Source organism: Enoplosus armatus, chromosome 6, assembly GCF_043641665.1.
Source record: "Enoplosus armatus isolate fEnoArm2 chromosome 6, fEnoArm2.hap1, whole genome shotgun sequence".
Taxonomy (NCBI): domain Eukaryota; kingdom Metazoa; phylum Chordata; class Actinopteri; order Centrarchiformes; family Enoplosidae; genus Enoplosus; species Enoplosus armatus.
The window spans coordinates 1,488,437-1,514,803 of record NC_092185.1 but is presented as its reverse complement, the minus strand read 5'-3'; the positions used below and the strand labels follow the sequence as shown (position 1 = coordinate 1,514,803).

The 26,367-nt window shown below is 44.2% G+C and overlaps 1 protein-coding gene across 3 annotated transcripts in view; it reads left to right on the top strand.

The window, feature by feature from the left end:
• The window catches only part of LOC139286476 (AP-3 complex subunit beta-2), a 34,273-nt gene that overhangs the window by 4,993 nt on the left and 2,913 nt on the right, over nucleotides 1-26,367 (top strand). The window contains exons 2-26 of one of the 3 annotated variants that reach the window (XM_070907279.1): nucleotides 8,309-8,384; nucleotides 8,858-8,932; nucleotides 9,274-9,369; nucleotides 10,045-10,205; nucleotides 10,669-10,735; nucleotides 11,099-11,281; nucleotides 12,144-12,338; nucleotides 13,677-13,774; nucleotides 14,724-14,778; nucleotides 14,857-14,928; nucleotides 15,420-15,482; nucleotides 15,569-15,701; nucleotides 15,818-15,927; nucleotides 16,101-16,277; nucleotides 16,721-16,907; nucleotides 17,464-17,594; nucleotides 20,419-20,457; nucleotides 21,145-21,259; nucleotides 22,373-22,553; nucleotides 22,812-22,980; nucleotides 23,107-23,194; nucleotides 23,385-23,494; nucleotides 24,013-24,241; nucleotides 25,171-25,255; nucleotides 25,424-25,521. In XM_070907279.1, coding sequence (XP_070763380.1) covers nucleotides 8,309-8,384; nucleotides 8,858-8,932; nucleotides 9,274-9,369; nucleotides 10,045-10,205; nucleotides 10,669-10,735; nucleotides 11,099-11,281; nucleotides 12,144-12,338; nucleotides 13,677-13,774; nucleotides 14,724-14,778; nucleotides 14,857-14,928; nucleotides 15,420-15,482; nucleotides 15,569-15,701; nucleotides 15,818-15,927; nucleotides 16,101-16,277; nucleotides 16,721-16,907; nucleotides 17,464-17,594; nucleotides 20,419-20,457; nucleotides 21,145-21,259; nucleotides 22,373-22,553; nucleotides 22,812-22,980; nucleotides 23,107-23,194; nucleotides 23,385-23,494; nucleotides 24,013-24,241; nucleotides 25,171-25,255; nucleotides 25,424-25,521 — 2,993 coding nt within the window. The remainder of the gene's footprint in view (nucleotides 1-8,308; nucleotides 8,385-8,857; nucleotides 8,933-9,273; nucleotides 9,370-10,044; nucleotides 10,206-10,668; nucleotides 10,736-11,098; nucleotides 11,282-12,143; nucleotides 12,339-13,676; nucleotides 13,775-14,723; nucleotides 14,779-14,856; nucleotides 14,929-15,419; nucleotides 15,483-15,568; nucleotides 15,702-15,817; nucleotides 15,928-16,100; nucleotides 16,278-16,720; nucleotides 16,908-17,463; nucleotides 17,595-20,418; nucleotides 20,458-21,144; nucleotides 21,260-22,372; nucleotides 22,554-22,811; nucleotides 22,981-23,106; nucleotides 23,195-23,384; nucleotides 23,495-24,012; nucleotides 24,242-25,170; nucleotides 25,256-25,423; nucleotides 25,522-26,367) is intronic. The other 2 variants (XM_070907281.1, XM_070907280.1) reach the window with 2 other exon arrangements.

The following is a 26,367-nucleotide window of genomic DNA, read 5'->3' as shown; positions in this document are numbered from 1 at the left end:
CAAACACTCAGTAGACCAGGATTGTAAATGCTGTACTTCTCAGTGACATCACAGGTTAAATATCGTATGAGTCTTTAGCAAATTTCAACAAATCCTGACTGAGCTGTTACAGATCACTGGAGGAGCATATGTTATTTTTGTTCGAGCCGAGAAGAAATGAGAGAGAGAGAGAGGGAGAGAGAGAGAGAGAGAGGGAGAGAGAGAGAGAGAGAGAGAGAGAGAGAGAGAGGGGGGGGGGGGGGAGGGAGAGAGAGAGGGAGAGAGAGGGAGAGAGGGAGGGAGAGAGAGAGAGAGGGAGAGAGAGAGGGAGAGAGAGAGAGAGAGAGGGAGAGAGAGAGAGAGAGAGAGGGAGAGAGAGAGAGAGAGAGGGAGAGAGAGAGAGAGAGAGAGAGAGAGAGGGAGAGAGGGAGGGAGAGAGAGAGAGAGGGAGGGAGAGAGAGAGAGGGAGAGAGAGAGAGAGAGGGGGGAGAGAGAGAGAGAGAGAGAGAGGGAGAGAGAGAGGGCGAGAGGGAGAGAGAGAGAGAGAGGGGAGAGAGAGGGAGAGAGAGAGGGGGGGGGGGGGAGAGAGAGAGAGGGCGAGAGAGAGAGAGAGAGAGAGAGGGGGAGAGAGGGAGAGAGAGAGGGAGAGAGAGAGAGAGAGAGAGGGAGGGAGGGGGGAGAAGGAGGGAGAGAGAGAGAGAGAGAGAGAGAGAGGGCGAGAGAGAGAGAGAGAGAGGAGGGAGAGAGAGAGAGAGAGGGGGGGAGAGAGAGAGAGAGGGGGGGGAGAGAGAGAGAGAGAGAGAGAGGGGCGAGAGAGTAAGAGAGAGAGAGAGAGGGGGAGAGAGAGAGAGAGGGCGAGAGAGAGAGAGAGAGAGAGAGGGGGGAGAGAGAGAGAGAGGGCGAGAGAGAGAGAGAGAGAGAGAGAGAGAGAGAGAGAGGGAGGGAGAGAGAGAGGGGGAGAGAGAGAGAGAGCTGTCCTCATCACGACACTGCCAAGAAAGCTGAGTCATGTAAGACGAGGTAAAAAAAAGGCACCTCACAGAATATTAAAAATGAATAAGACGGAGAGATTTCTAAACATAATGAGCAAGTGGGGTGAGTGATATTTAAAAACATCTGTCGGCTGTGAGTTCAGATGAAGGGCAGATAAAGAAAGCATGAAAGTTCACATGAATGAGGGAGGCAAGATTTCTAGCCATCAGCGTGAAGAGGCGGAGCAAGGATGACAAGCATGGGGGGGGGGGGGGGGGGGGGGTGATAACGTGGCAAAAGATGGGAGAGGCTGTGTCATTGTTAGAGAGCTCAGATGGACATATTGTATACAGACAGAGAGAGAGACATAGAGAGAGAGACAGACAGAGAGAGAGAGACATAGAGACAGACAGAGAGACAGACAGAGAGAGAGAGACATAGAGAGAGAGAGACATAGAGAGAGACATAGAGAGAGAGAGAGAGAGAGAGAGACATAGAGAGAGAGAGAGAGAGACATAGAGAGAGAGAGAGAAGCTGGTGCAGCAGCAGCAGCAGGAACCACATGAGCGGCGGGAGGAGTCGCGAGAGGAGAGGCTTCACGGTGAATAAAACTGCACCCCCCTCTCTGCCGAGCATCCATTTACTGAGCGGCTGGTGTCTGCTGCCTCACTGGATGCGTACAGACTCAGCAGTAACAGAAGACACAAAAACCCTTCGGTGCAGTGGACCTGTGGTATATCAACCATCGCGGAGTCTGTCAGGAGGCACCGGAGCATTCCCGAAGAGGTTCGTTGCATCATTCGTGCCAGAAATGTTCGCAGTGGATATACTCCACCTTTGAGGGAAGGAGTATTTATAACACAGACTCGAACTGAAGTGTCCGAGGAGGAGCTGCAGAATTTCATCCGACTGATTAACGCGGAGGAGTGGCTTAAGAAAACTGCAGTCCGTCCACTTTATCTTCCTGGGATTCTACAGGTTGCTCTCAAGCTTCTGGTCCAGACTAAGTTTCAGACATGACCACCATGCAGAAGCTGCTGCAGCTGCCGGTGAACGCGGTGAACATCGTGAAGACGGTGCAGAGTCAGGTCCAGGGCCAGGAGGAGGACAAGAGCCCCGTGCTGACCCCTGACAGCGGGCAGCAGACCTGGTACAGCGCCCTGCAGCCTGACGAGCTGCGCCACCTCCGATCTGGAGGCACAGGAGGAGGAGGAGGAGGAGGAGGAGACCATGAGGAACGAGCACCACTGGAGGAAGGTGGCGGGGGCAGTTTCCAAACTCAACCTTTGCGGTAGGAGAATCCAGGAGAATCCAGACCCTGTTATAACCCTCCAGTTATGAGGGCATTTAGCTGCTTCCTCTCCAAGGCAGATTACAGTGAGTGCAGCTGGATGATGAGCCAGAGCAGCACAATGATAAGAGAGTGGTGCGCAGCCTGGGGGTCTGCACCCCCCAACAGGTCGCAAGATAAGTCTGAAGGGTCGTAAGACAATTAACAAGACAGAAAAAAATATATTTCTTCAACACAAATTCACTTTCTTTTTCTGACTTTTCTCAGATGTTTGCTTTGGTATCATGACACACTGGATCGTTTTGCTTCTTCAGGAACTATTGAAACAAAATATTGTTCTTTAATTGAAGCGCTTGCAGCTCATAGACAAACTGTATTCAACATATGAGGTTTGGTGAGTAGACCGTGGTTCACTTAAAGGGACACAAGCAAAAAGGTCGTGGACCCACGAGTATAAAAGCTCACAGATAATCGTGTATATAGACTTTAGTATATACAGTGTACAGACTTCAGAGCTGAAACTAACTCATTTTCATTATTCAGGGTAATCTGTTGATTATTTAATCAATTAACCGACAAGTTGTTTGGCCTAAAAAATGTTAGAAAAGACTGAAAATGTCCATCACAGTTTGTCTAAGGTCACATTTTCAACAGTCCAAACCCCAGAGACATTCAGTTTACAATGATATAAAACTGAACAGGAAATCCTGGAACCAGGAAATGTTATGAAAAATATTTATTTTCTGTCGACCGACTAATCGTTTCAGCTCTAGTCTAAAGGTCGAGTCTAAAGACTTGATGGAACAAAAAGAGACAGAAAGACATATGCAACATGTGAGATGGACTTCAGAGTAGAGATTCGCTTCAAACGATGGTGAGCACTGCTGTTAGACCTGCAGCCGGAGAGAAAGGTGAACAGAGATGAGAGTAGAACGGAGGACGATGGACGGGTACCAGTTTACAATAAGACATACGGTATATTTACATACTGTTTATGAATCAGAACTCTGACATCATGCAGAGGCCAAAGGAGCTGCTGGACTCTTTTATTAGACTGCAAACCTTGACGAACATCAAAAGAGGATTTGCTTTAAGAGAGATATTAATACACTTTTGGATTTTATTGGGTCATAGCTATAAACTAGATTATGTCTGTTTTACAGGATGAGAGTTTTGCTGAGGGACACTTCTGGTTGGTTTGAGCAGACATATTTTACATCTGTCACCAAGAAAAAAAACTTTCAAAGTCTCAGCTTATGTAAAACAGTCTCAGCTGCCTATAAATGCAAGCTGCCAGTCGTTCACTTTCCAATCTGATTCATGCAAATACATTTTCATATCTGCTCCCCTGTAATGTTGTTGCAGTCCCGCAGAGCTCTGTTCTTGGGGAACAAGATGACATTGCATCTGAAGTTGTATCATTGAACGGCGGGCCTTCTTCCATGGAGGCTTTCCAGCTGGAGAGTCCTGCTGATCTCTTGGCTTTGGTGCCCGGTAACCTGACCGCCGGTGTACTCTGTTGGACCACAGCGGGTTAAATAATTCAGAGCTGTTTGTAAATTCAGCTGTTGTTCGGCAGGACGGGACAAAATCCAGAGAAATTAGAGAACCAGTGTTGGTGTAGAATTACTGTGGGCCCTCTGGGCATGAGCAGAGACGTATGGACCCAGTCAGAGGGTCGTTTTTCCTGCAGCAGCTCCAGATGGTTTTATTTCTAAGATAATTCACTGAGGTGGCATTTACAGTTAGTTAAAATACAGAAAGGCTCCGTCATTGAATCATTCTGTCCACTTCATCATTAGCTCTGTATAAAACAGGTCTTTCTTTCCTTATAAACTGTTAAATGTAGTAAAATTATAATTTCTCCTCCACCTTTGCCTTCAACTGTAATGGCATTGCTCTGTCTTTAAGTAACCTTATGTGCCACTATTACTACCAACACTAAGACTATTACTAATAATACGCATGTAACTTGTCTGTGGTTGCAAACTGCTGATAATTCCACTGTGACAGGTTTTATGTTTTGTTCTCCGCTACAGCAAATGTAATCAATGTTTTCAGGTCCAGTTTTAATTAGATCTTCAAAAGGCCTGTTTGCCATCAAACAAGCCACATGAATCCCTGTCACTTTATTAATTAGTGAGGCTGAACACGGTGGTAAATAGACACAACCCGGAAAACAAATGAAGCTTGTGGTTGGTTGGTTTCTCTCCTCTACATTTTGGCAGGTGAAATTCTCCAACTTACCCGTTTAAATCATAATTTAGTTTTGTGTTTCCTTGAATGAGAACTGATGTGAGCTCTTTGCTTTCAGCTGTCTCACATGTAGAGAGTGAGAGCATGACGAGAACAAGGTCAGAGCAACATCACGTTGCAGCAGTGAGGCAATCTGCCTCTTCTACATTCAATTCTTCTGGCCGGGTGGCGCGGTCACTCTGCCACTGTGGTCCAGACTGACATTTCTCAACAATATTGGATGGATTGTCATGAAGTTTGGTCCAGATGTTCACGGTGCCCAGAGGATAGACCCTAATGACTACGGTGAACCTCTGACTTTTCCTCCAGCGCCAGTTTTAGTTTGTCCAGTAGTTTGGTTTCATTATCTGCTAAACGAATGGCATTTCCAGCTCGAACTGTACTTTGTGTTTCGTGCTCATTAGCAAAAGATAGCATGCTAAGATCTAAACTGAGACTGTGAACATGGTGTAGAACAGTATAAATGCCTTAACATCAGCATGTTAGCATTGTCATACAATTTAAAGCCATGTTAAAAAACTGCTGAGTTCCTGTCTGTAGTGTTTTATCTTTATTTAAACTGTCACTGGTGTGCTGTCTTGGCCAGGTCTCCCTCACAAAAGAGATTTCCATCTCAAAGGACTTCCTGGTTCAATAAAGGTTAATGTTAGCATACCCATGTTAGCATGTAGCTCAAAGCACCACTGTGCCTGCCCTAAGTACAGCCTCCCAGTCACATCTGGCATAGAAATGTAATGTAAGATATATGACCGCTTAAAAAGAAAAACACTTTGGGTTCAGAAGTTGACATCAGAGGCAGGAAGAGACTATGTTCATGTCAGAGGCCGCGGCCCATCATCATCATCATCTTCACAGGAGGAAGTGAACCAGTGGGACCTTCAGCATTAGTGTTACTCCTCCTCACGTCTGGGCTTTCAGCGCTTTGGGCAAGTTATCTTTGCATTTTCTCAGAGTTTATTTTTTAATTTGTTTTCGGGGCACAGACTCAAATCTGTAACCAAGAAACCAGCGTCAGGTCGCTGCTCGCGTTCCAAAAATAATCCGTCACAAACAGCATTTTATAGATACTGTCAGGTTTTAATTTGAGACTCTTTGATGAATTTAGGTTTTGAAGTGTGTGACAGAGTGAACCATGTTATTCATGCCATGGAATTATTAACGCTTTGGTGCTTGATGGAGACGAAAGCAGAAATCTTTCTTCTGCACAGAAACACATTAAAGTGAAGGCAGAGTCGTGATAAATCAGTTGTGCTCTGCAGCAGCCTCCTCCTCACAGACTGCACGGCCTGCATTCGCTGCCGTCACACGACCAGAACAGATGAAATATACAGTAAACCCCAGCAGCCTCCCACTCATACAGAGGAATGATGTAAAACCTGACTGCACTTCACATCAAATAGTTTGGAAAGTCATTTGTAGTGTTTGTAGAGCGAAGATGGGAAGAGCACAGTAAGTTTCAATAGCTTCCAGTCAGAATGTGTACTTTTTAGAGTATTTACTTTTAAGTAAAGTACACAGAGCAGTACTCAGAGACAAGCAGCATAGTCCTCTTAATCTATTTTACTTTAATGTTTAGATTTTTTAAATTCTGCGTGTGGATTTGGCCCAGCTTCAAATTACACATTTGATACGTTTGTGTAAATGGATGATGAACAGTGAGGACTTTATACAAGGATGAATTCTGGTAGTTTAGAAAAGTGAAAACTTGCCAGCACGAGTTTATAATCGCAGGAGTAGATCTCTGTGTTTCCACAGCTCGGCTGCACAGACCGCCAGTCCCTCGTCACATGCAACAAAGGCACTGCAGGAAGGCAGGAAATCACTTAACTTCGTTTTATTGCATCCTTTGTTGCCTTGGAAACTAGTTAGGAAAATGTGCATCTTCGTGGCTATTTAATCATCCCGCCCACCACCAACCAAACCCCACCCTTAATTCCCACAACTCACAATGACAAATTAAATCTCTTTCAGTCTCTTTCTTTCTTTTCGGTAGTTTTGAGTTTAAAATTGTTGGTCATGAATACAGGTTGACAAACTGACAGGTAGTGATGTTATATTATTGTATTATATTGACAACCGGACATTAAGACATTCTGAGGTTTTGAGACTTTTGATAGAAGTTTTTTAAGCTTTTAATATTCCATTTACCCAGTTTTGTGTTTCGTGGGTAACAGTCACATGTACAGTGATGTTGATCTATGTCCATTGTCTCTGTTGAAAGCAAAATAAGATGAATTATCCAAATACATCCCAAATTAAGATGTAGATGTTGTAATAACGCCAGATGTTTTACACTCAAACAGATGTTGATGTATGATTCTGATCACAAATGACACGTGTGGCTTTAAGTATCCTTGAGGTTTTCTGTTTATTATAAGATGCACTACTTCTTGTTTCTACCAGACACTGAAGGTTCTTTACAGTAAATTCAAAGGTTTTCATGAAGTAATTATTGCCTTCTGTTACTTGACAATAGAGAGCAGCAAAACAGATATTAGGCTGTTTGAAAAGGTCATCGACCAGTATTTGAACGTCTTCATGTTGGCCGCCGGAGCAGCGATCCTGTCTCAGATCCTGCCCAGATGGAGGAGTCCTGATAACTTCAGTGATCTCCTCACTTGTCCTCTAGTGTCGACAGCCGGTCAAATTTGAATTTGTCCAATTGTTTTTTAACCGAAATCCTGCAAAACTAATGGCATTCATAACCCTCTGTGTTTACTGCTAATTAGCAAATGCTACATTGTCATTGTGAGCATATTAGCAGGTGACGTTAGCATTTAGCTCAGAGGACCGCGGTGCCGCCTCAGAGAGCCTCCAGCGTGGCTTTAGAGCCTGAGTCTCGAAAAGCCAAACTTCTTAAATGTTAAATGTTTAAGCAGCTGAACAAAAAGATTCCCTAAATAACACATCTGTCTAAAAAATAGTGATTTAACTCAGGAACTGTATGATCAAAGAAAGTCAACACGATGAACACGTTCAATGCCAACTTTTGATGTTTTTTTAAACAATACAAAACGTTCTGCAGCACTACAGTTCACAGAGGAACGCTTTTTATTGTGTATGTTACGTATTATACAGCACGTCACCTCTCTCACATTTTCTTGTCATTTCTAAACAAGTTGTTCTCCAAATCTCCACCATCAACACCAGCATCAGCGATAGCTGCTGTGCGTCAGGTACTTCCTACATGACATGATGGCAGTCAGGCTCACAGTATGTAAGTTGGATATGATGATGATAAAGGCTGCGACTGATGTGTTCAACACCATTTCTTAAAGCTCAAGGTGAAGTCTTCAAAGATTGTTTTCCCCAAATATTCAACAGAGAAAAGCGGCAGATCCTGAGATTGGAGGAGCTGGAAAAAGAACCAGAATCTTTCTGTCATAATGTTTGATCATCGAGTCCCCCGAACAAAAAGACAGAAGCGAGCTTGTGAGATACTAATAGACCTACAGGCTGATTTACAGTTGTACTGGTTCACATCTTCAGTTCTGGGATGCTGCTTCCTCCATTCCTGTTAAAATGTCTATATTTTCTCTGAGGTGTCAACATGTAGGTTTAGGGATTATGTCACTTTCCAATTACCCCCTTTTATGAGCGGCACTTTCAAAGGTTTCCATAGTTTGCAAGCTGGATTTCCCACTTCAAAGAGAATCATTTCTGGGTCACACTTGCAGACTTTGATCAGTTTTGAGCATTGAATGGAAACTATGAAACTGTATTTCTAGTTTGAGAGTGTTTTGCCGTTTCCTGTACTGCTAAAACAAACTGCCAAGCTGTGAGCTAAGCGTCAGTGTTTTCCTCCCTCAGACATGACGACTTGAAGGAGATGCTGGACAGCAACAAAGACTCCCTGAAGCTGGAGGCAATGAAGCGGATCGTGGCCGTGAGTATAAATCATGTTTACTTTGGGATTTCTCTGATCAGCAGGTCCGCCTGCACGTCGAGGGAAAGGATCATATGTTCAACACAACACGTGTCAGATTCATTCAGACAACTGTAAAGACCCCAAAACCTGTTCTCCATGATTTTGATGGTGGAGATGTCAGTATAACGATGCAGAGAGGGGGGATGCACATCACATACAAACTAAAACTGTGCTGTAGTTAAGATCCTGAAACTGTAAGAGACTTAATGCCCCTCAGCTGTAAGAAGAAGGCAGTTGTAGATGATTCTGCACAGTCAGCTGTTAAATATTTATAACCAGATTCAGATTCTTCCTTCTGAAGCTCCACATGCGTCCCTCCATTCATCACGAGGAGAGAAGATGAAAAGGAGCTGGAATGAAATATAGAAAGTTGCACCTGTGAAACCCTCAGCGCTGACTGTTTTGCTGTGTGTTGTGTGTTTTCTATGCAGATGATCGCTCGAGGTAAAAATGCATCAGATCTCTTCCCTGCTGTGGTGAAAAATGTGGCCTGTAAAAACATTGAGGTTCGTAATGAACCCACTTTCATGTTGCTTCATGTAGTATTTGTTCCTGTTCTTCAGCTTGTGTAGTTTCATGTGGCTCTCTGCATTAAGGCTTTTTTTTATTTTGCTTGCTTGTAATTCATGAACGATCTTATCACATCTCTAAAAGCCTGTGGGGTTTGTCTTCATCTCACCTGAACAAAATTGCAATTTTCCTCTTTTTAAGGATTTTTTTTTAATCGCTTTACTTTATCTCTTCACTTCAGATTCATTCAGTGAAAATAATTGAACTAATCTACATAATTTGGATGACATCTTTTCTTTTCATGGTCCTGTTTCCCTCTCACTGCTCCGCCCTACAGGTGAAGAAGCTGGTCTATGTTTACTTGGTGCGTTATGCAGAGGAGCAGCAGGATCTCGCTCTGCTCTCCATTTCCACGTTTCAGCGAGGGTTGAAGGTACGGCACTTTTCATTAGTGACTATTCCTTCTTTTTGACAACAGAAAGAAACACATTTATCAAAACTGGGGGTCTGATGAGACTCAGGACATAAAGACTCGCTGCACGTTTCTAACCCTGCTGGCTGCTCGGCTTTATGGATGGCAATGTGGCGTCGGCCCACTGCTTTGGTCCAGACTGAAATATCTCAACAATATTTCACAGATCGCCATGAACGTTTGTAAAAAACATTCATGGTTCCCAGCTGACTTTGGTTTCCTCTGACTTTTACTCCAGTGCCACCATGAGGTTGACATGTATGGTTTTGGGTGAATATCTTGACAACTGTTGGAAGGATTGCCATGAAACTCACCACAGATCTTCTTCAAAGTCCCCAGAGGATAAATTGTGTTGACTCTTTCTATTTGGTGCCATCATCATGTCAACATGTTGATTTGTTTAATACCTGCAGAACTAATTCTTAAACCTGTAACTAAACTCAGATGATGAACATGGTAAACATTACACCTGCTAGACGGCAGCATGTTAGCATTTAGCTCAGAGCACAACTACAGCCTCACAGAGCTGTACACTCTTCGTCTTGTTTTTCACATTTTGGAATGAACCTCGTACGTCTGCGTTATGAACCAACGGTCAAATATTGCTCATGAAATTCCTGCTCTGTACTTTTGTAGGATCCGAACCAGCTGATCAGAGCCAGTGCTCTGCGAGTCCTCTCCAGCATCCGGGTCACGATCATCGTCCCCATAATGATGTTGGCCATCAAAGAAGCCGCTTCGGATATGTCTCCATACGTCAGGAAGACCGCTGCTCACGCAATTCCTAAACTCTACAGGTGACCAAGACTCATTCAGTTCCCAGACCCCAATTACAAAACACTGACTATTCATGAATTCAGCTCTAACATCAAATGATTCCTTTGTAGATGAATTCACTTATTACTTATTAGTACTTATTGGAAGATGCCTCCTAGTTACAGATGTTACCGCTTGAACTGAGGCTTTTATAAGAGTGACTAGAAGAACCATAAATAATAAATGTGTAAGTTAGAAATCTGTTTTTGAGAGTTTCTTATTGGCTTGCATTAGAGAGTCCTGATCCCTGAGGCTGAGATCAAGAGCTGCAGTTACTTACTTTAAAATTAGAGCCCTTCACAGCAGTAAAAGTTCCTCCTGAAGTCCATCACTGCTCCGGCTGTAAAATCCATTAGTTTTATACTTGATAGTGAATTTCTTTAAGAACTAACCTGTCTCTCTCCAACATGTCATGTTTCATACATTTGAATGATTTCTTCTCAGTTTGGATCCAGAACAGAAGGACCAGCTCATTGAAGTCATAGAGAAACTCCTCGCTGACAAAACCACGGTGGGTTTTCACACCACTGATCCAGATTCTTTTCAACAAATGCAAATACAAGTTGGAAAAACACAGAATGCAAAACATAAGCAGAACCAGCTTCTGTGCACAGCACCAGATTGCATTCAATGCCTCAGTTGTTTCAAGGCTTATCATGTGTTTAACCAGTGCTGTAATCATACAGAAATATACAGAAAACAGAAACAAGCTGTACAATTCAGTCGCCATTTACAGGCTTCTTCTTCAGCTTAAGAAGTATTTTCAGAATGCACGCATAGTATTTGCATCAGTGATCCTCATAGATAACGTGTGCTCTCCTGACATGAGGCATCAAAGAACATTTTCCTAACATCACCTGTTGTGTGACCGCAGCTGGTGGCAGGAAGCGTTGTCATGGCGTTCGAGGAGGTGTGTCCGGAGCGCATCGACCTGATCCACAAGAACTACAGGAAGTTGTGTAACCTCCTGATCGACGTGGAGGAGTGGGGGCAGGTCGTCATCATCAACATGCTGACCCGCTACGCCAGGACGCAGTTCCTCAACCCCAACATCAATGTGAGTAAGAGTTTGTAAAGGTGGTGTCAGCTTCTTAATATGCAACTTCTTTTTGTTTAGTTGATATAAAATGACATGAAAAATGTCTCATCACAGTTTCTTAGAGGACAATGTGACGTCTTCAAATCACTTGTTTTGTCCAAAAACTACAAATATGTAATTGACAGTGAAATATAAGACAGAAAAGCAGCAAATCAAGTGATTTCTTCTTGATTCTAATTGACTTCAAGGATTAAGCGATTATCAAAAGAGTTTTTATCAGTGAAAATCAACTGCATTTGATGCATAAAAGACTATATACTGTAATCGTTTCCATGGAAACTAACAAAACTCAGAAGTAAGTTTACTCGTGTGTCGTCGACAACAACTCATCTGCATACTAATGGGATTTTGAGAGATTACGGTGCAACAAAAGTGTGTAGGTGCATTTATTGCAACAAGACAACTTTTATTTTGTTGGATTCATCATTGGCTTCCATTGTGACTGTGCAGACGTACAAACTGAAGCCCTCCTATCATTATTTTCCTCTTCCACCAGTTTGAGGATTTCTTTTCTGTGTTTATCAGTTTTTCACACCCACCTGTCAACTTGTTTTCTTATAAGCGACCAGCAACAAATTGAGCCATTTTTCATACTGTGTTGAACATTGTTATTGTGGTAATTCCCCGTGCATGTGGTGATAAATTGGCAAAACCAGTTTGCTCTTCATTGTTGTCTGACGGCAGGAGGTCTAATGATAAGGCAACATATTCAAGAGCAAATTACCATCTGGTGACTTTTAAAGCAGTAAATAACAGGAGAGGTTTCTATCTTGTGCTGTTTGTCCCCCAACACACTGTTTAATCCCCTCTGTCTCTGCAGGAGTCCCTGCTGGAGGAGGGAGGCGGGGACAAGACCTTCTACGGCTCGGACGAAGATGAGGACGAAGACGAGGAGGAGAAAGAAAAGAAGGCGGAGGCTCCCGCCATGGCCAAGAGGAAGCCGTACGTGATGGATCCAGACCACCGGCTGCTGCTGAGGAACACCAAGCCGCTCCTGCAGAGCCGCAACGCAGCTGTGAGACCAGCACACACCTTCATCATCAGTATAACACAGCAGATGACCCCCCCCCTTTGAGTCTGTTGCCATGGTAGAGCTTATAATCGTTTATTCTGCACTGAGCAGCAGGTTGGTGTTGTGAGCAGTCCAGGTCTTCATGTTAACATCCGGGACACGCAGTCAGAGCTGACCTCTCACTCTGAAATGGGGACAAGTGATAATTTCCCGAAGGAAATTAATAAAGCGTCATGTTGCATTAGTGCGGCCTGTTGTGTTCCATGTCGGACGTTATGAGATGTATTCTGCCTGTGTACTGCTGTAGTCACGCTGGTTACTTCAAGGCGGTCCAAGATGAGCCCTGTTCCTCAGGCCACTGGTGTGTTTCCTTATCTTGCATCTATATAGCAGCCAATCAGTGAGCTCTATAATTGGGCTCTATGCAGCTTATTATTTTGCACATATTAAGTCATTAATAAATGATTTCCCTTTGCCCTGATGTCTTTAAATAGTTGAATATGTGTGGGCCTGTTTCTTCTCTAGTGAGTTCCTGTGGTGAAATGCCACATACATGTGCTTCCTGTGGGGGCACTGGAAGTTAAACTCCACATGTCTGCCACCACTTAAAGCAGCTATCTGCTAGATGTGTAAATAAGTGTATATAAGGGTAAATAACTGTTGGCTAACAAGTTATTTGTATGTCAACAGTGGATCAAATGCCTGTGTGTAACGTGAAAGGGGGTCGTTCATAATGGTGAACCCACAGAGATGTAGCCCCCCCTCAGCTCTGCGGAGCGTTTCAGACTCTTTCAGCTCACTGCTTTGATTTTACAGCCCATAACTGAACTGTTTCGGTTCACTCTCTCCTCTCATCAGTGTCCTTTCCAGACGCAGCAGGCAGCTGTTTTCAGCACTGTTGTAACCTGCTCAGCAGCAGACAGACTCAGTCAGAGAGCAGCTGCTGAACCCAGAGCAGCATTTAGCAGCTAAAGAGACAGATGTTTCCCTCAGGAGGTGGAGGAGACCAAACACAGAGCTAACAGAGAAGTTAATGCTAATGTCGCTCTGTTTGCTAACACATTCATCTTTATATGGTAATCAGCTTGATGAGGTTTAAATTTTATGCAATATGCTGATTGAGTGCTTATTTTAACCTTCTGACTTTTATCTGGAAGCTGTAAAATACAGCTGTGTCAGACAGTGATGTATTGGTGAGACTGCTGCTTTGGAAATTAATGAATTTTCAATGGAGAACAAAGCGTTGAACACAACACCCAGAGGGACATTTTTACTGTATTTCACATTGTGAGACTGAATCACTGGGGATCATTGACGCCTCCCTCCCTTTTCTCCTTTCAGGTGGTGATGGCTGTGGCTCAGCTCTATTTCCATCTTGCCCCTAAAGCAGAAGTTGGGGTGATCGCCAAGGCCCTGGTCCGTCTCCTGAGGAGCCACAGGTGAGCTGTGCTGCCTATAATTCAAATTAACTGTCTATTGTTTCTTATTGTTATACCATAGAGCGTATTACAAAATGAATTGCAGAGTAGCAAAGCCGGCAGTGTGAGCCTGACTGTGGCTGAGAGGGCAGCTAAGGTTGAAAGTAGTGAGTGCTGCTTTTATGAGTCTCACTTGAAAAGGGCCACTGAATGTGATATGAGAAAGCTATAATGACCATGAAACTCAACAAAGTGGAAAAACAGTAAGACAAAAAAGAAATGACAAGTGAGGGCGGTAAAATAAATCTCCACAAGCCTGAAGCAGAAAGGGAAATTAAACAGGGAGCTCAGTGAGAGCGAGGAAAACATGAAAACATAAACCATCAGGAGTGATGATGGCACAGAAGGTGCCTCCTGGTTGTAAGTCCTGCAAACTGTCGGCTTCTAATTGAAGAAGTGCTCTGGTGGCTCTGGGTGTGCTGTAATGGGATCTTTGCTCAGCAGAGACCAAACAGCAGCATCTCTCTGCGGGAGACTTTGCTCTGTATGATATGTTTCATTAGACTTTATTATTCGTCTCAGCTCTCATTACAACCACCGCGCCGAACCTCCTTGAAGAATAACTGTTTTTTTAAACCACGTCTTTTATCGGCCTTGTTTGTGTACGAGACCGTCTACAAACAAATGAGCATGTAAAGCAAATTTACAACAAAATGTGAGGCTAGTCAGGCCGCACTCGAGGTGGGATCAGGCAGAATAAGTGCAAACACCTGTGTGGGTTCACCAGACCTCGTATCAACAGCAGCAAACACCACGTCAGACCACTGCCTGATATGTTAGCTAACTGATGACGTCTTGTTAATTACAAATATTACCTGTGGACCTCCAACACGGCGGCAGGATGTTTCAGATGAAGCAGACAGAAGGACACTTGAATCTGTTTCTGTCCTGTTTCTGTCTCTCCCTCCAGTGAAGTCCAGTTCGTCGTTCTTCAGAACGTAGCAACGATGACCATTAAGAGAAGGGTGAGTCACGCCTGGAGCTGCTCTGGTTGTTTGTGTGTGTGAGCTGCAGATTCACTGAGCTTTCTTTCTGTTTCACAGGGGATGTTTGAACCGTACCTGAAGAGTTTCTACATCCGCTCTACAGACCCAACCCAGATCAAAGTCCTTAAGGTTCTTCTCTCTTAAAGCTCAGCGCTGAATCAAGACCATTAGTTCTGTCAACTCATGATAGCCAAGCTAGTACAACGTCCTCAATCAGTTTAAACCCACTTACACTGACTTACTCTCTTGTACTGTACTGTAAATACGTTTTCTTTATTCAAGTCAGTTTTATTTGTATAATAATCACAATCATACGTTAGCCGAAGGGCCTTTATAGTCTGTACGGCATACAACACCCTCTGTCCTCAGACCCTTGATTCAGATGAAGGAAAAACTCCCAAAAAATGCTCTAACGTGGAAAAAATGGTAGAAAGCTCAGGAAGAGAGCAGAGGACTGGAAATAGATGTCACGTGTACAGAACAGACCAACAGTGTGGACAATCAGGATGACAAAATTACAGACAGATTAGAAACATGTGTGAGCCGCTCGGCCTCCTCTCCACCACCTTTTAGATGAACTCTGCAGAGATCAGAAAGTCTCTCTGTTTTGTCTTTTGCAGCTGGAGGTTCTCACCAATCTGGCCAACGAGACGAACATTTCCACCATCCTCAGAGAGTTTCAGGTACAGTGACACAGAGGAGCGAATTCTGTCCTCGATCAGAGTAACGATAGTAAAACTGTACTGAGTGAATATTTCCGCTCCGGCAGACGTACATTAAAAGCATGGACAAAGACTTTGTGGCCGCCACCATCCAAGCCATCGGCCGCTGTGCCACCAACATCGGCGAGGTGAGGGACACGTGTCTGAACGGCCTGGTGCAGCTGCTGTCCAACCGAGACGGTGAGAGGCTTTTTAAGTGATACATATTGAGGAATATACAGAAGAAGGATTGTTATTTAACTTGTGAGTGAAAATGAGGATGCAGGAAAACGTATTCTCCTCCTCCTGCTGTACAGAGTTGGTCGTAGCCGAGTCGGTGGTGGTTATTAAGAAGCTGCTGCAGATGCAACCGGAGAAACACAGCGACATCATAAAGCACATGGCGAAACTAACAGACAACATCCAGGTGAGAGTCTCATCCACAAACAGCTGTCAGAATGTCTGTTTACTGCAGAGGAAACAAGAGCTGTGCTTTCTGTTCATCTCTTTGGATGTGGAGTTAAATCCCCGCAGCACCAGTGGAAGAAGATAGATAGGTAGATTAACACAACCTTTAAATTGAATCTGAATTGTTGTCAGGTGCCGATGGCGCGGGCCAGCATCCTGTGGCTGATTGGAGAATACTGTGAGCACGTACCTAAGATTGCCCCGGACGTCCTGAGGAAGATGGCAAAGTCGTTCACTAACGAAGAGGACATTGTCAAGCTACAAATAATCAATCTGGCCGCCAAACTCTATCTCACCAACTCCAAACAGGTGAGAATGGCAAGTTTTTACTATTTAAAAAGACTATAAAACTAAAAGAGAAACATAACCGATATAACCAATGATGTTAACTCAACTGTAAGAAGCAAACATTTTGTCACAGGTGTTTATACCACATAGGTGGGCTCAGAGATTTTATATTGTTTACTACTTTTTGAAAAAATTAACTCAAAAAGACTTTTTTTAGACAGTAATGGTGGTTTTACTGGGCCAGCTGCAACTCAAGAAAACTAATTCACCCCAGTAACTCCTCAGAAAATCCTGGGAAACACCTAGCAACCACCTAGTGACGCTAACTGACTTATTACCCAGTGTGACGTTCACTACCTGGGGTCATCATACAGACATTGTTATGTGATACACACACGTATATATGCACAAACACAACCGATTTCCTCATCCTCCATGTCCTTCATCTTCTCTTCTTCTCGCAGACCAAACTGTTGACGCAGTATGTTCTCAACTTGGCCAAGTACGATCAGAACTACGACATCCGTGATCGGGCGCGCTTCATTCGCCAGCTCATCGTGCCCACCGAGAAGAGTGGCGCTCTCAGCAAGTATGCTAAGAAACTGTTCCTCGCCCTGAAACCTGCGCCGATCCTGGAGTCTCCATTTAAAGGTACAGAAGTCTTCAGTTGATCACAGCTTGGAGAGAGTTTGAAGCTTACACAGTCACACTATAACTCATGGGATGACCGTGAACACTGAAACACAGATTACAGAGATATGTACTCTGGTCAGCTAGTATGCTTTACTACTCCTTGTCAGAGTCGTAACTCAGTCCAATCTGAACACACAGACTTACACTTCCCGAGGATTTCATTATCTCCCATGTCCATAAATCGGGTTAGAAATAATAGAAAAAAGACATTCCAGACTCCAGAACTTGCCTGAGAATCATCATGTTTTTAAGGTTCCTTCAGTATCAAATTAAACCAGTGATCGTTGTGTGTACATCCATGAGTACACTGTAAATAGGACCTGTTAACAGCTAATTCGGCATACTTTTAATGGTGCCAGTTTGCCCACAACTATCTGACTGACTCCATGGCAACGTTGTGCTTCCTGCTTCCATCACTCAAAGCCCCCAAATTATCATCCAAAACTTAGAGCATGTTCTGTTCTGTTCGGTGCAGGTTTACATTCTGGATTCCTTTTTTCTCGTGTATTTGCAGATCGAGACCACTTCCAGTTGGGTTCCTTGTCCCACTTGCTGAATGCCAAGGCTGGCGGCTACCAGGAGTTGCCCGACTGGCCCGAAGCCGCCCCTGACCCCTCCGTGCGCAACGTGGAGGTGAAGGATTCTGTGCGTGCAGTGGGAACAGTAACATACAGAGACACAGGGGCCCTCTGGGGTCTCAGGGGGCCCCAAAAGGTGGAGGGGAGCGAGGGTTGCTCCTGCCCCAGAGCAGTGCCTCAGAGGGGCTGGACAGAGTCACCAGAGCCTCACATCCAAAATAACATGAACTCCAATATAACATTGATTCCACTAGCCATCTCTCATTCAGCTCATTAGCATTAACAGCTCATCAGTTACATCCTTTTTGGCCTCCATCTGTTTCCAAATGGATGCTGCTTAACAACTCCCCCCTCCATGGAGGAGAATGAGTCACAAAGGAGAAAAGAGGATTACAGCGTCTATTTAAAAACTTCTGATTCACTATGAAAAGTGATATTGAACTCCTCACCCTCTCTGCTGCACTTGCTTCTGTTCGGCAGCAGCTCGCTCGCCCCGTCCAGGTGACCTCTCACCAGTGTTTGAGCCAATAGCACATGTGATACAGAAGGGAACAGATTTGGGAGTTTTTCACTGCAGTAAACCTGTAGTCTCCTGTAGTCTCTGCTCGAGGGGCGGACATCCACAATAATACAATGTCACTGTACAGATGCAGCCAATAGTTGATGTTGTGCATCTGCAATGTGTTTCATTTGGCCACATCATTCTCCAAATGTTCTGTTAAGTTACTCTAATAGACTAAAGCTGAACAGAGTGTTTAAAGAGCACCCAGTACATTCTTCTGTAGGGCATCATCCCGACCCAGCAAAGCCCCTCCTCTTCTTCTCCATCCCATTCACTCCATGTGCCATCGGGTCACGACGTGATCTAATGAAGACACGAAATCAAAACTTGAGTGTGTCACGTCTTTGTCAAAATCAAGACTCAACTCATGAAACCACTTGATTTTGAATTTCAGGAGTGACCTCAAGACTTGATTTTGTCGTCATGTTTGTTGTCATATTAATGAATCGTAGTGTTGATTTGTTTTACTCGCAGTCCAAATGTCCCACAGCCAGTGTTAACAGGTGCATCGCTAAATACCTCGAGTTTTACTTCGATTTGACTGGTGGTGTACAGAATACAAGCTTGTAAAAGACCAGGAGTTTAGTATGTTTTAGCTGGCTAAATAAGTAAATAATTACATTATTGATTTTCCAAAGCATTTATATTATAATTTGATTCCCTGCCTTGCAGCCAGACAGTTGTTTCCTTTGCAGAGAGCTGAAACTTGTTTGACATCTGATCCATCACAGTGAACAGTTTCTTGTTCTTGGATAAATTATTGGAAACATGCAGCTGAGACCGAGAATAAACATCGACTTACAATGTCCAGTTTTTAAAATACGATGAATAGCGTTAAATAACATTCGGCAGAGTAAAATCCATTCATAATAACACATTTAAACATGATGCTGTGGGATCTCAAGCACGTCTCAACTCTCTGTACTTATTCAAAGTGTACCAGTATGGTCCTCAGCAGCAGCAGTAGACCTCCGGTCATCGTCTCATTACATGCTCTCATGTTGTGGGGGGGTCAGTGGATCCTCAGTGGACCCCCTGACAGCTTCTCCCTCTGCACATTATGCATCTCCACAGATAGAGGAAGTCATAACCACCGGCGAGGGGCGGATCGGCCTGCTGGGAGACTGGCGAGAGGTGCCCCCCCCCTCAGTTTGAGAGTGCGGTGGAGTTTGTTTTGATGCCTCTCTCTCTCCTCCTACAGTCTCTCTCTCTCTGGTTGTCATAACGTAACTGATGATGGTCAAACTGACGAGAGGAGATTAATGAGATTTTACTCCTGAATCAGTGCAGATTAGCAGAAGATAAATGTGACGGCCGTCTTTGTCTCAAGTGGAAAGAGAAAATTCTTCATCCTCTTTTAAAGAAATGAAAATTGCAGAATTGAAGATGTGGAAAACGAGCTGAGGCCGAATCATCGAGATCTTAAAGCTGATCAAGTAGCAAATGAAACCAGTCAGAAGGATTAAATGTTCATTCTGCAGCTGGCAGTCTCACCTCAAGGTCCACTTACTTACCTGTCCTGACGCTTTTGACCATCTCGTGGTCTTCATCATCACATGAAATTGCTCGGTTGTCAAGGAGCTGTAGACGTTCAAAGACTTCGCGTCCATGTTGGCGTAAAAGTTGAGATCGAAAGTTAATTCTTGACCTCGAAAACTGCAGATGACTAAATAATCTCCACTCAAGGTCCACTTACTCACTTATTTACACTTTTAAGCCAACAAGGACAAGACTTCCCATAAGTGTTCAGAAAAATAGAAAGTTTTAACCTCTACAGTTTCATGAAAACATTTGGTCTGTTGATGATGAAGACCATGAGTGTGATACGGCTGAAAGCCCCAGAACAAGCGAGTAAGTGGACCTTGAGTGGGGATTGTTTTTCCAGCTGGTCAGTTAGTTTCTTCTTCTGGTCTCTCCTCTGGAGTGATGTGATTTCTTGCTCTCCTGTTTCACTCCTCATTGAGTTCATGTCAGTCCATGCCAGTATCACATCATGCTTCGTCACTGATGAAGACATTTATACTGAATGCATCGTCATGTATTTGCCTGATGTATTAGTAAGTAGTGAACGTTAATCTAAGTAATTACAGTCTAGTTAAGTTATATTGGAGTGTATTGATTTTAGCAGGCATGATATAATAAGCATTGTGTGATGAGATGTGGGGTTTCTTTTTGTCTCTGTGATATCAGAAACTGTTCTCACACGTCTTCGGTTTAGACTCAGAAACCTTCCTGTGCCTGTTTCTCTTGCTTTCCTAACTTTTCTCTAAAACCTTTTCCTTCCTTATCTCACCTCCATCCCAATCTTTTTCTTTTCTACATCTGCCAGGTATTTACGCTGCTTGAAAGAGTCACAACATTAACGAGTGTGAGTCAGTTAGAGCCCACCTCTTTGAGCCTCAACCCATATAGCGGCAAAACCCGAGTGCTTTTTGACACCCCGCCTAACGTAGTTGCTGTCCTGTGCTTAGCTCAGCCAAAGCTACCTGGAACACGGCACCCTCTTCCTCGGTCTCTACCATTAAAGAAGTGATTCTTTCAGCAGGACGTGCGGTCCTCTGACACGTCGAGATGCATTAGCAGCCTGGTGGGTTTTAAATGGGATTTGGAGCCGTCCACACTCATTAGCTGATGGCTCTAGTTAATGAGTTTGGTCACAGGGAGAGCGAGACAGACAGCCTCTCTTCTTAAAGTGTGGGAGGACGGTCACCACTCCTCAAAGACATCACTTCTCTTAATGGAACTGCTCCCTGTATTAAAAGAAAACCATTTCTGCAACTGGTCATGAAGGCATCACCTGGTGCTAACATCTATATGTGCTAATTCAAAAGAGAAAGAAAGACTCCATACAAGCATTAGTGTCTGTACTGAATTTGTTCTCTGACTGTCAGATCTGAAAGCAGATCCGACGGCTGGCTTCATTTGGCTGCATCACGCCCAGGCAGAGGCATTCATGGCCACGCTACTGTACTCTGCCCACGTCTCTGCTTCTGTCTGAGGGGTTGGTCACCGAGGCAGAGCCGGCTGACTGTGTCCCCTCTGCTTCCCCCGCCAGGTGCCCGAATGGACCAAATGCAGCAGCCGAGAGAAGAGGAAGGAGAAGAAGGTGGAGAAGCCGTTCTACTCCGACTCGGAGGGCGAGTCCGGGCCGACGGAGTCAGCTGACAGTGGTAACTTCAGGGGGCTGGATACTGTTGTTTTCAGCCACAGATTTATACACACTGCACTGAAAAAATACTATTACTACTACTATCTTAACAATATGCATAGCATGCTCTTTATTATCTACTGAAGTAGTTCTACTGGTAGTAGTACGAGTTTAGTACTTCAGTATTATGTTTGTGTGTCATGCTATCCTAATTGGGAATATGAAGAATTTTCAGTGGAGAGTGAAAGCTGAGTTTGATGTTGTAGTTAGTTAGTTGTGTGTCAGCGGTGCTTCTTGATCTTTTTTATTGTAACTTGCAGCTGGAAGAAAATGTGTGTGTGGAATCAATAATACAAGAGACAATAAAAATGTCTGTTTGTCAAGAAAAAACTGGAGCAAATTTGGCAGCTGAAGAATTTACTTAAAATTTGCCCGTTTGTCTGTGGAAGTCGATCGGTACAATACGATGTGTACGTCACTCCGTGTGTACGTCACTCCATGTGTACGTCACTACATGTGTACGTCACTACATGTGTACGTCACTTCATGTGTACGTCACTACTTGTGTACGTCACTACTTGTGTACGTCACTACATGTGTACGTCACTCTATGTGTACGTCACTCTATGTGTACGTCACTCTATGTGTACGTCACTACATGTGTACGTCACTCCGTGTGTACGTCACTACAGGTGTACGTCACTACATGCGTACGTCACTACATGTGTACGTCACTCTATGTGTACGTCACTCTATGTGTACGTCACTCCGTGTGTACGTCACTACGTGTGTACGTCACTACATGTGTACGTCACTCTATGTGTACGTCACTCTATGTGTACGTCACTCCGTGTGTACGTCACTACATGTGTACGTCACTCTATGTGTACGTCACTCCGTGTGTACGTCACTCCGTGTGTACGTCACTACATGTGTACGTCACTCCGTGTGTACGTCACTACATGTGTACGTCACTCTATGTGTACGTCACTCCGTGTGTACGTCACTACGTGTGTACGTCACTACATGTGTACGTCACTACGTGTGTACGTCACTCCATGTGTACGTCACTACATGTGTACGTCACTACATGTGCTGTATACCACAGTATAACCGACCCTCTCTTCGCTTTCAGAGTCGGACTCCGCCAGCGGCTCGGAGAGTCGCAGCGGCAGCGAGGAGAGCAGGTCGGGATCAGAGAGCGAAGAGAGCGAGGAAGGCTCTGAGTCTGAGGAAGAGGAGGAGGAGGAGGAGGAGGAAAAGGACAAGAAGAAGAAAAAGAAAGAGTTAAAGAAGCCAGTGCAAGAAAGCGAAAGGTTTTTATCGTGACATGTGACTCCAACCTTTTGAATACATTTTAGATGTTAATGTCTGTTAATACAACATGTATGATACTCCATTTTGTGCATAGACCAACATGCTGTCATTTTATACTGAAAGGTCACTTTACTCTCCTGTGGGACCCTCGTGCAGCCGGTTTCACAGATCCAGTTCAGTTAGTTCTGTAGAGTCTGTCTCATCCCTTTATAATAACAACTCTGGGATCCTCATGGGACCTTTGCTTTCCTTTCCAGCGAGCAGAGCAGTGAAGAAGAAGAGAGGAAGCACGCGAGGAAGAGTAAACAACGTAAGAGCGAGTCAGAGTCTGAATCTGACGAGGAGGAGGAGGAGAGCGAGTCTGAAAGCAGCCAATCAGAGTCTGAAGACTCCGAGTCTGAGGAAGAAGCCAAGAAGAAGAAAAAGGTATAGATAATGTGTCCACATCAAGAGAACTGAACTCTTCTGATTGACTTATGGACCACACACTCCTGTATTTAGACTGCCCCCACCTGCACACAGTGACGTCAGTTTGCTTTCATCTCCCTCCAGGCGGCTGCATCTAAACCTCCTTCTAAGCCCGTCAAGAAAGACAGCAAGAAAGAGAAGAAAGAAATGTCTCTGCTCGACCTCGATGACTGTGAGTGATTTCATGTTCGTGTTCTGCTCTGAAAGAGGAAGTAATGAGGCTCTCCTCAGTGAGGAAACGTCACAGGAGCTTCATTTCTAAGAAATCACAGTAATAGTAGATGTACTTCTGGTAATCAGCTACAAAAAACTAAACTGTGTTCCTACAAGAGACAATAAACAACTCTCGTCTCTTCTCCCAGTTGAACCTGCTCCCTCTCCTCAAGTCACACCCGTCAACAGCTTCCTGTCCAACAGCCTGGTGACCGACCTGGAGGGACTGTCTTTGTCTGACGCTGTTCTCTCTCCGGCCGTAAGTACTGCACACGTCTCGCATCTCATTCACAGAAGCAGATGATAGCTGACCGACAGAGCAGGGGCGGAGCCTGCCGTAGTCCAGGAAGTCCCATCATAGTCTGTCTCTGTGTCCTAAGTGAAGTCCCTCCTCCTCCGGCTTCCTGTATTAGAGTTTAGTCGTAGGTGAATTTTGAATGGTTTTTAAAATGCATCCATGTTGCGTCTCTCTGCCAGGAGGGGGGGTGTGTGAGCTCTGGGACAGTCTGTGTTCAGGCTGCTCAGGTTTGCCGCCGATCTAAAATGCATATCGCTGCAATAAATGGTTAAAACCTTGAAGTGAGTCTAACTAGGATCAACCAGATAGTCCAAAGGATGGAAAAGAACTGTTCATCCACAGGAAATAATATCTCCCAATATACAAAAGCCACTCTCCCTATTTTACACATCACATAAGACTTCCGAACAGGTCAGTGTATTACCAGAAACAGTCTGTGTTAATGATCGTTAATGATTAAGCTCCTGCTGCGCCTGCAGACCATCGCTCCCTCCAGCGCACTGAAGAGCTACGAGCTGCTGCACCGGATCACGGGCGAGGGTCTGTCGGTGGAGTACTGCTTCAGCCGACAGCCGTTCAGCCCCGATGCGAACATGGTGGCGGTGCAGATGCAGTTCACCAACAACGCCACCTCCGACACCAAGAGCCTGCACATGGAGGACGTGAAGCTCCAGTCTGGGATGAGGGTCAAAGAGTTTCCTGACATCGGTGAGTGACGGAGCCCAAAGGGGACAATCCAAACCAGACACCAGTGAAAACACAAACAACAGACACACTGCAGTGTTACCTTACAGTGGTGTTTATCTGTATTATTGTTGTTTGTGTTATGGTTTTTGTTAAATTACTGATATTTATTAGATATTTAATCGTTCCTGTGTATTTAATCTCTCGTTTGTTGTTTTTAAATTGGCTTTAATTGACAATACAAAAAGTGTTCTGCTCTCAGAGCCTCACCAGTAGTGGAGATAAAACAGTGAAGGTGGTGCTAGAGGAAATGTCAGATCATCAAACACACCAAGATTCATCTTCTGTATTTCATGTGTACAAGTGGAAATCTGGTCCTGATGATGGTGCTGAACGCAGAGGCCTTTAAGAATCAGTCAGGCTCTGATGAGGGTGAATATGTATACCAGTCTGTCCGGATGTCCTGGTCCGGTCTGGACCTGCAGACTGAGCAGAAAGACAGTGACCGTTACGCTCAACAGAAAATAACCACTCCAATAAAAGCACTTTACAGCATAAAGCTGCGAAATACCATAAAGTACAAGATGAAAGTGTAGAAAGTGAAACATTCAGAACAAAATAAAACGGGAAAGAATTTAAACTACAGGTGAAAGAAAGCAGAGTAGAAGCGAAGCACTTGAATAAAAGCAGCACTTATAGAAACAAGATCCGACGGATTTAAACTCTCAAAGTATGCTTAATGTTTTTGTAGTTACTATACCAGAATAAAAAACATCAGACAGCATGCTGGAGCCGTAGCACCACCATCCACTGTTCATTATGTGGAGTACCCCGACTGTCTGTCAGCGTGAGTTAGTGATGGAATTAAAACTTTGATTCGAACTCGCCGTCTGCGCTGGAGGTCACACTTTGGTTTCTGACTGCAGACGTCTGTTTGTTCTTGGTGTTGACAGAGCTGCTGCCGGCGGGTGAGACGGCCTCGGCTGTGATGGGCATCGATTTCTGTGACTCAACACAAGCGGCCAACTTCCAGCTGTGGTGAGCGAGCGGATTCTGACTCCCTGCGGTCCTCTCAGAGGACTCATAAATGCGCTCTCTCCTCTCACTTTGTGTCTCTTTCAGGACTCGTGCTCTGTGTGCAGCACGGAGGAAACAAATGAAACAATATTAATATAATAATACTTGAATGTCTCTCTACATTTCCAGCACTCACACCAGGAAATTCTTCGTCTCCATTCAGCCGCCGGTTGGGGAGCTGATGAGGCCCGTCTTCCTGACAGAGAATGAGTTTAAGAAGGAACAAGGTGAGTGATTGAAGGGGATGAAATGATGAAAACGTGTTTACTCTTTACTGCAATCGCATTACAACAAGTTTATGAATATATGAGTCAGTTACTGAATGTCTGTACTGTGTGGAGGTGGATACACCAGTGATGTCTCGTAGTTCCTTTCTTACTAATTCTCAATCAATGTATCAGTGTGCCTGAAGTGAAGCGAGGCACACTAATAATAATAATAATAATGTGTCTTAACGTTGCTCCTAGTCCCACAAGCTTCACTCCACATACATCGTTTTACCATCGAAACGAAGGAAAAAGAAAACCTGCTGCACTTGTGTTGCATTCAGTAACTGAACATGAACTCGAGCCACTGATGAAATGACTGTAAGAAGGAAAAGACCTTTGAAACTGTGCGTTACGTTCAACATCACTATCTTCTTTTCTCACCAGCAGTTATTTTAAGATGTTCTCTCTGCACACACCTTGAAATAAATGCAGCACCTGTGAGTGTGTGTTTGCACTTGTTGATCGTCCGGTAGTCGACATGACAGTTACAGTGTGTAATCACATGAATAATCACAGTATTGCATGTTTCTTCATTTCAATGAGGCGAGTCCGTCTCAGTACTCACACTTGCAGTATTCATCTCGTGGTTAATGATAATGAGGCGCTCTGAGTAAATATATAGAAACATGAAGTATTACAGTTACGTTCAGGAGCGCGCAGGAGGAATATTATGAATAAAGACAAGCACAGAGCTCTACTGTACATAAAAGAGAGATTACATTATTTAGAAAGAGTTATACTAAGATAGATTTATTTAATTATATCAAGGAAATATTGTTGAGGAGCAGTTACAGTATGAAGTAG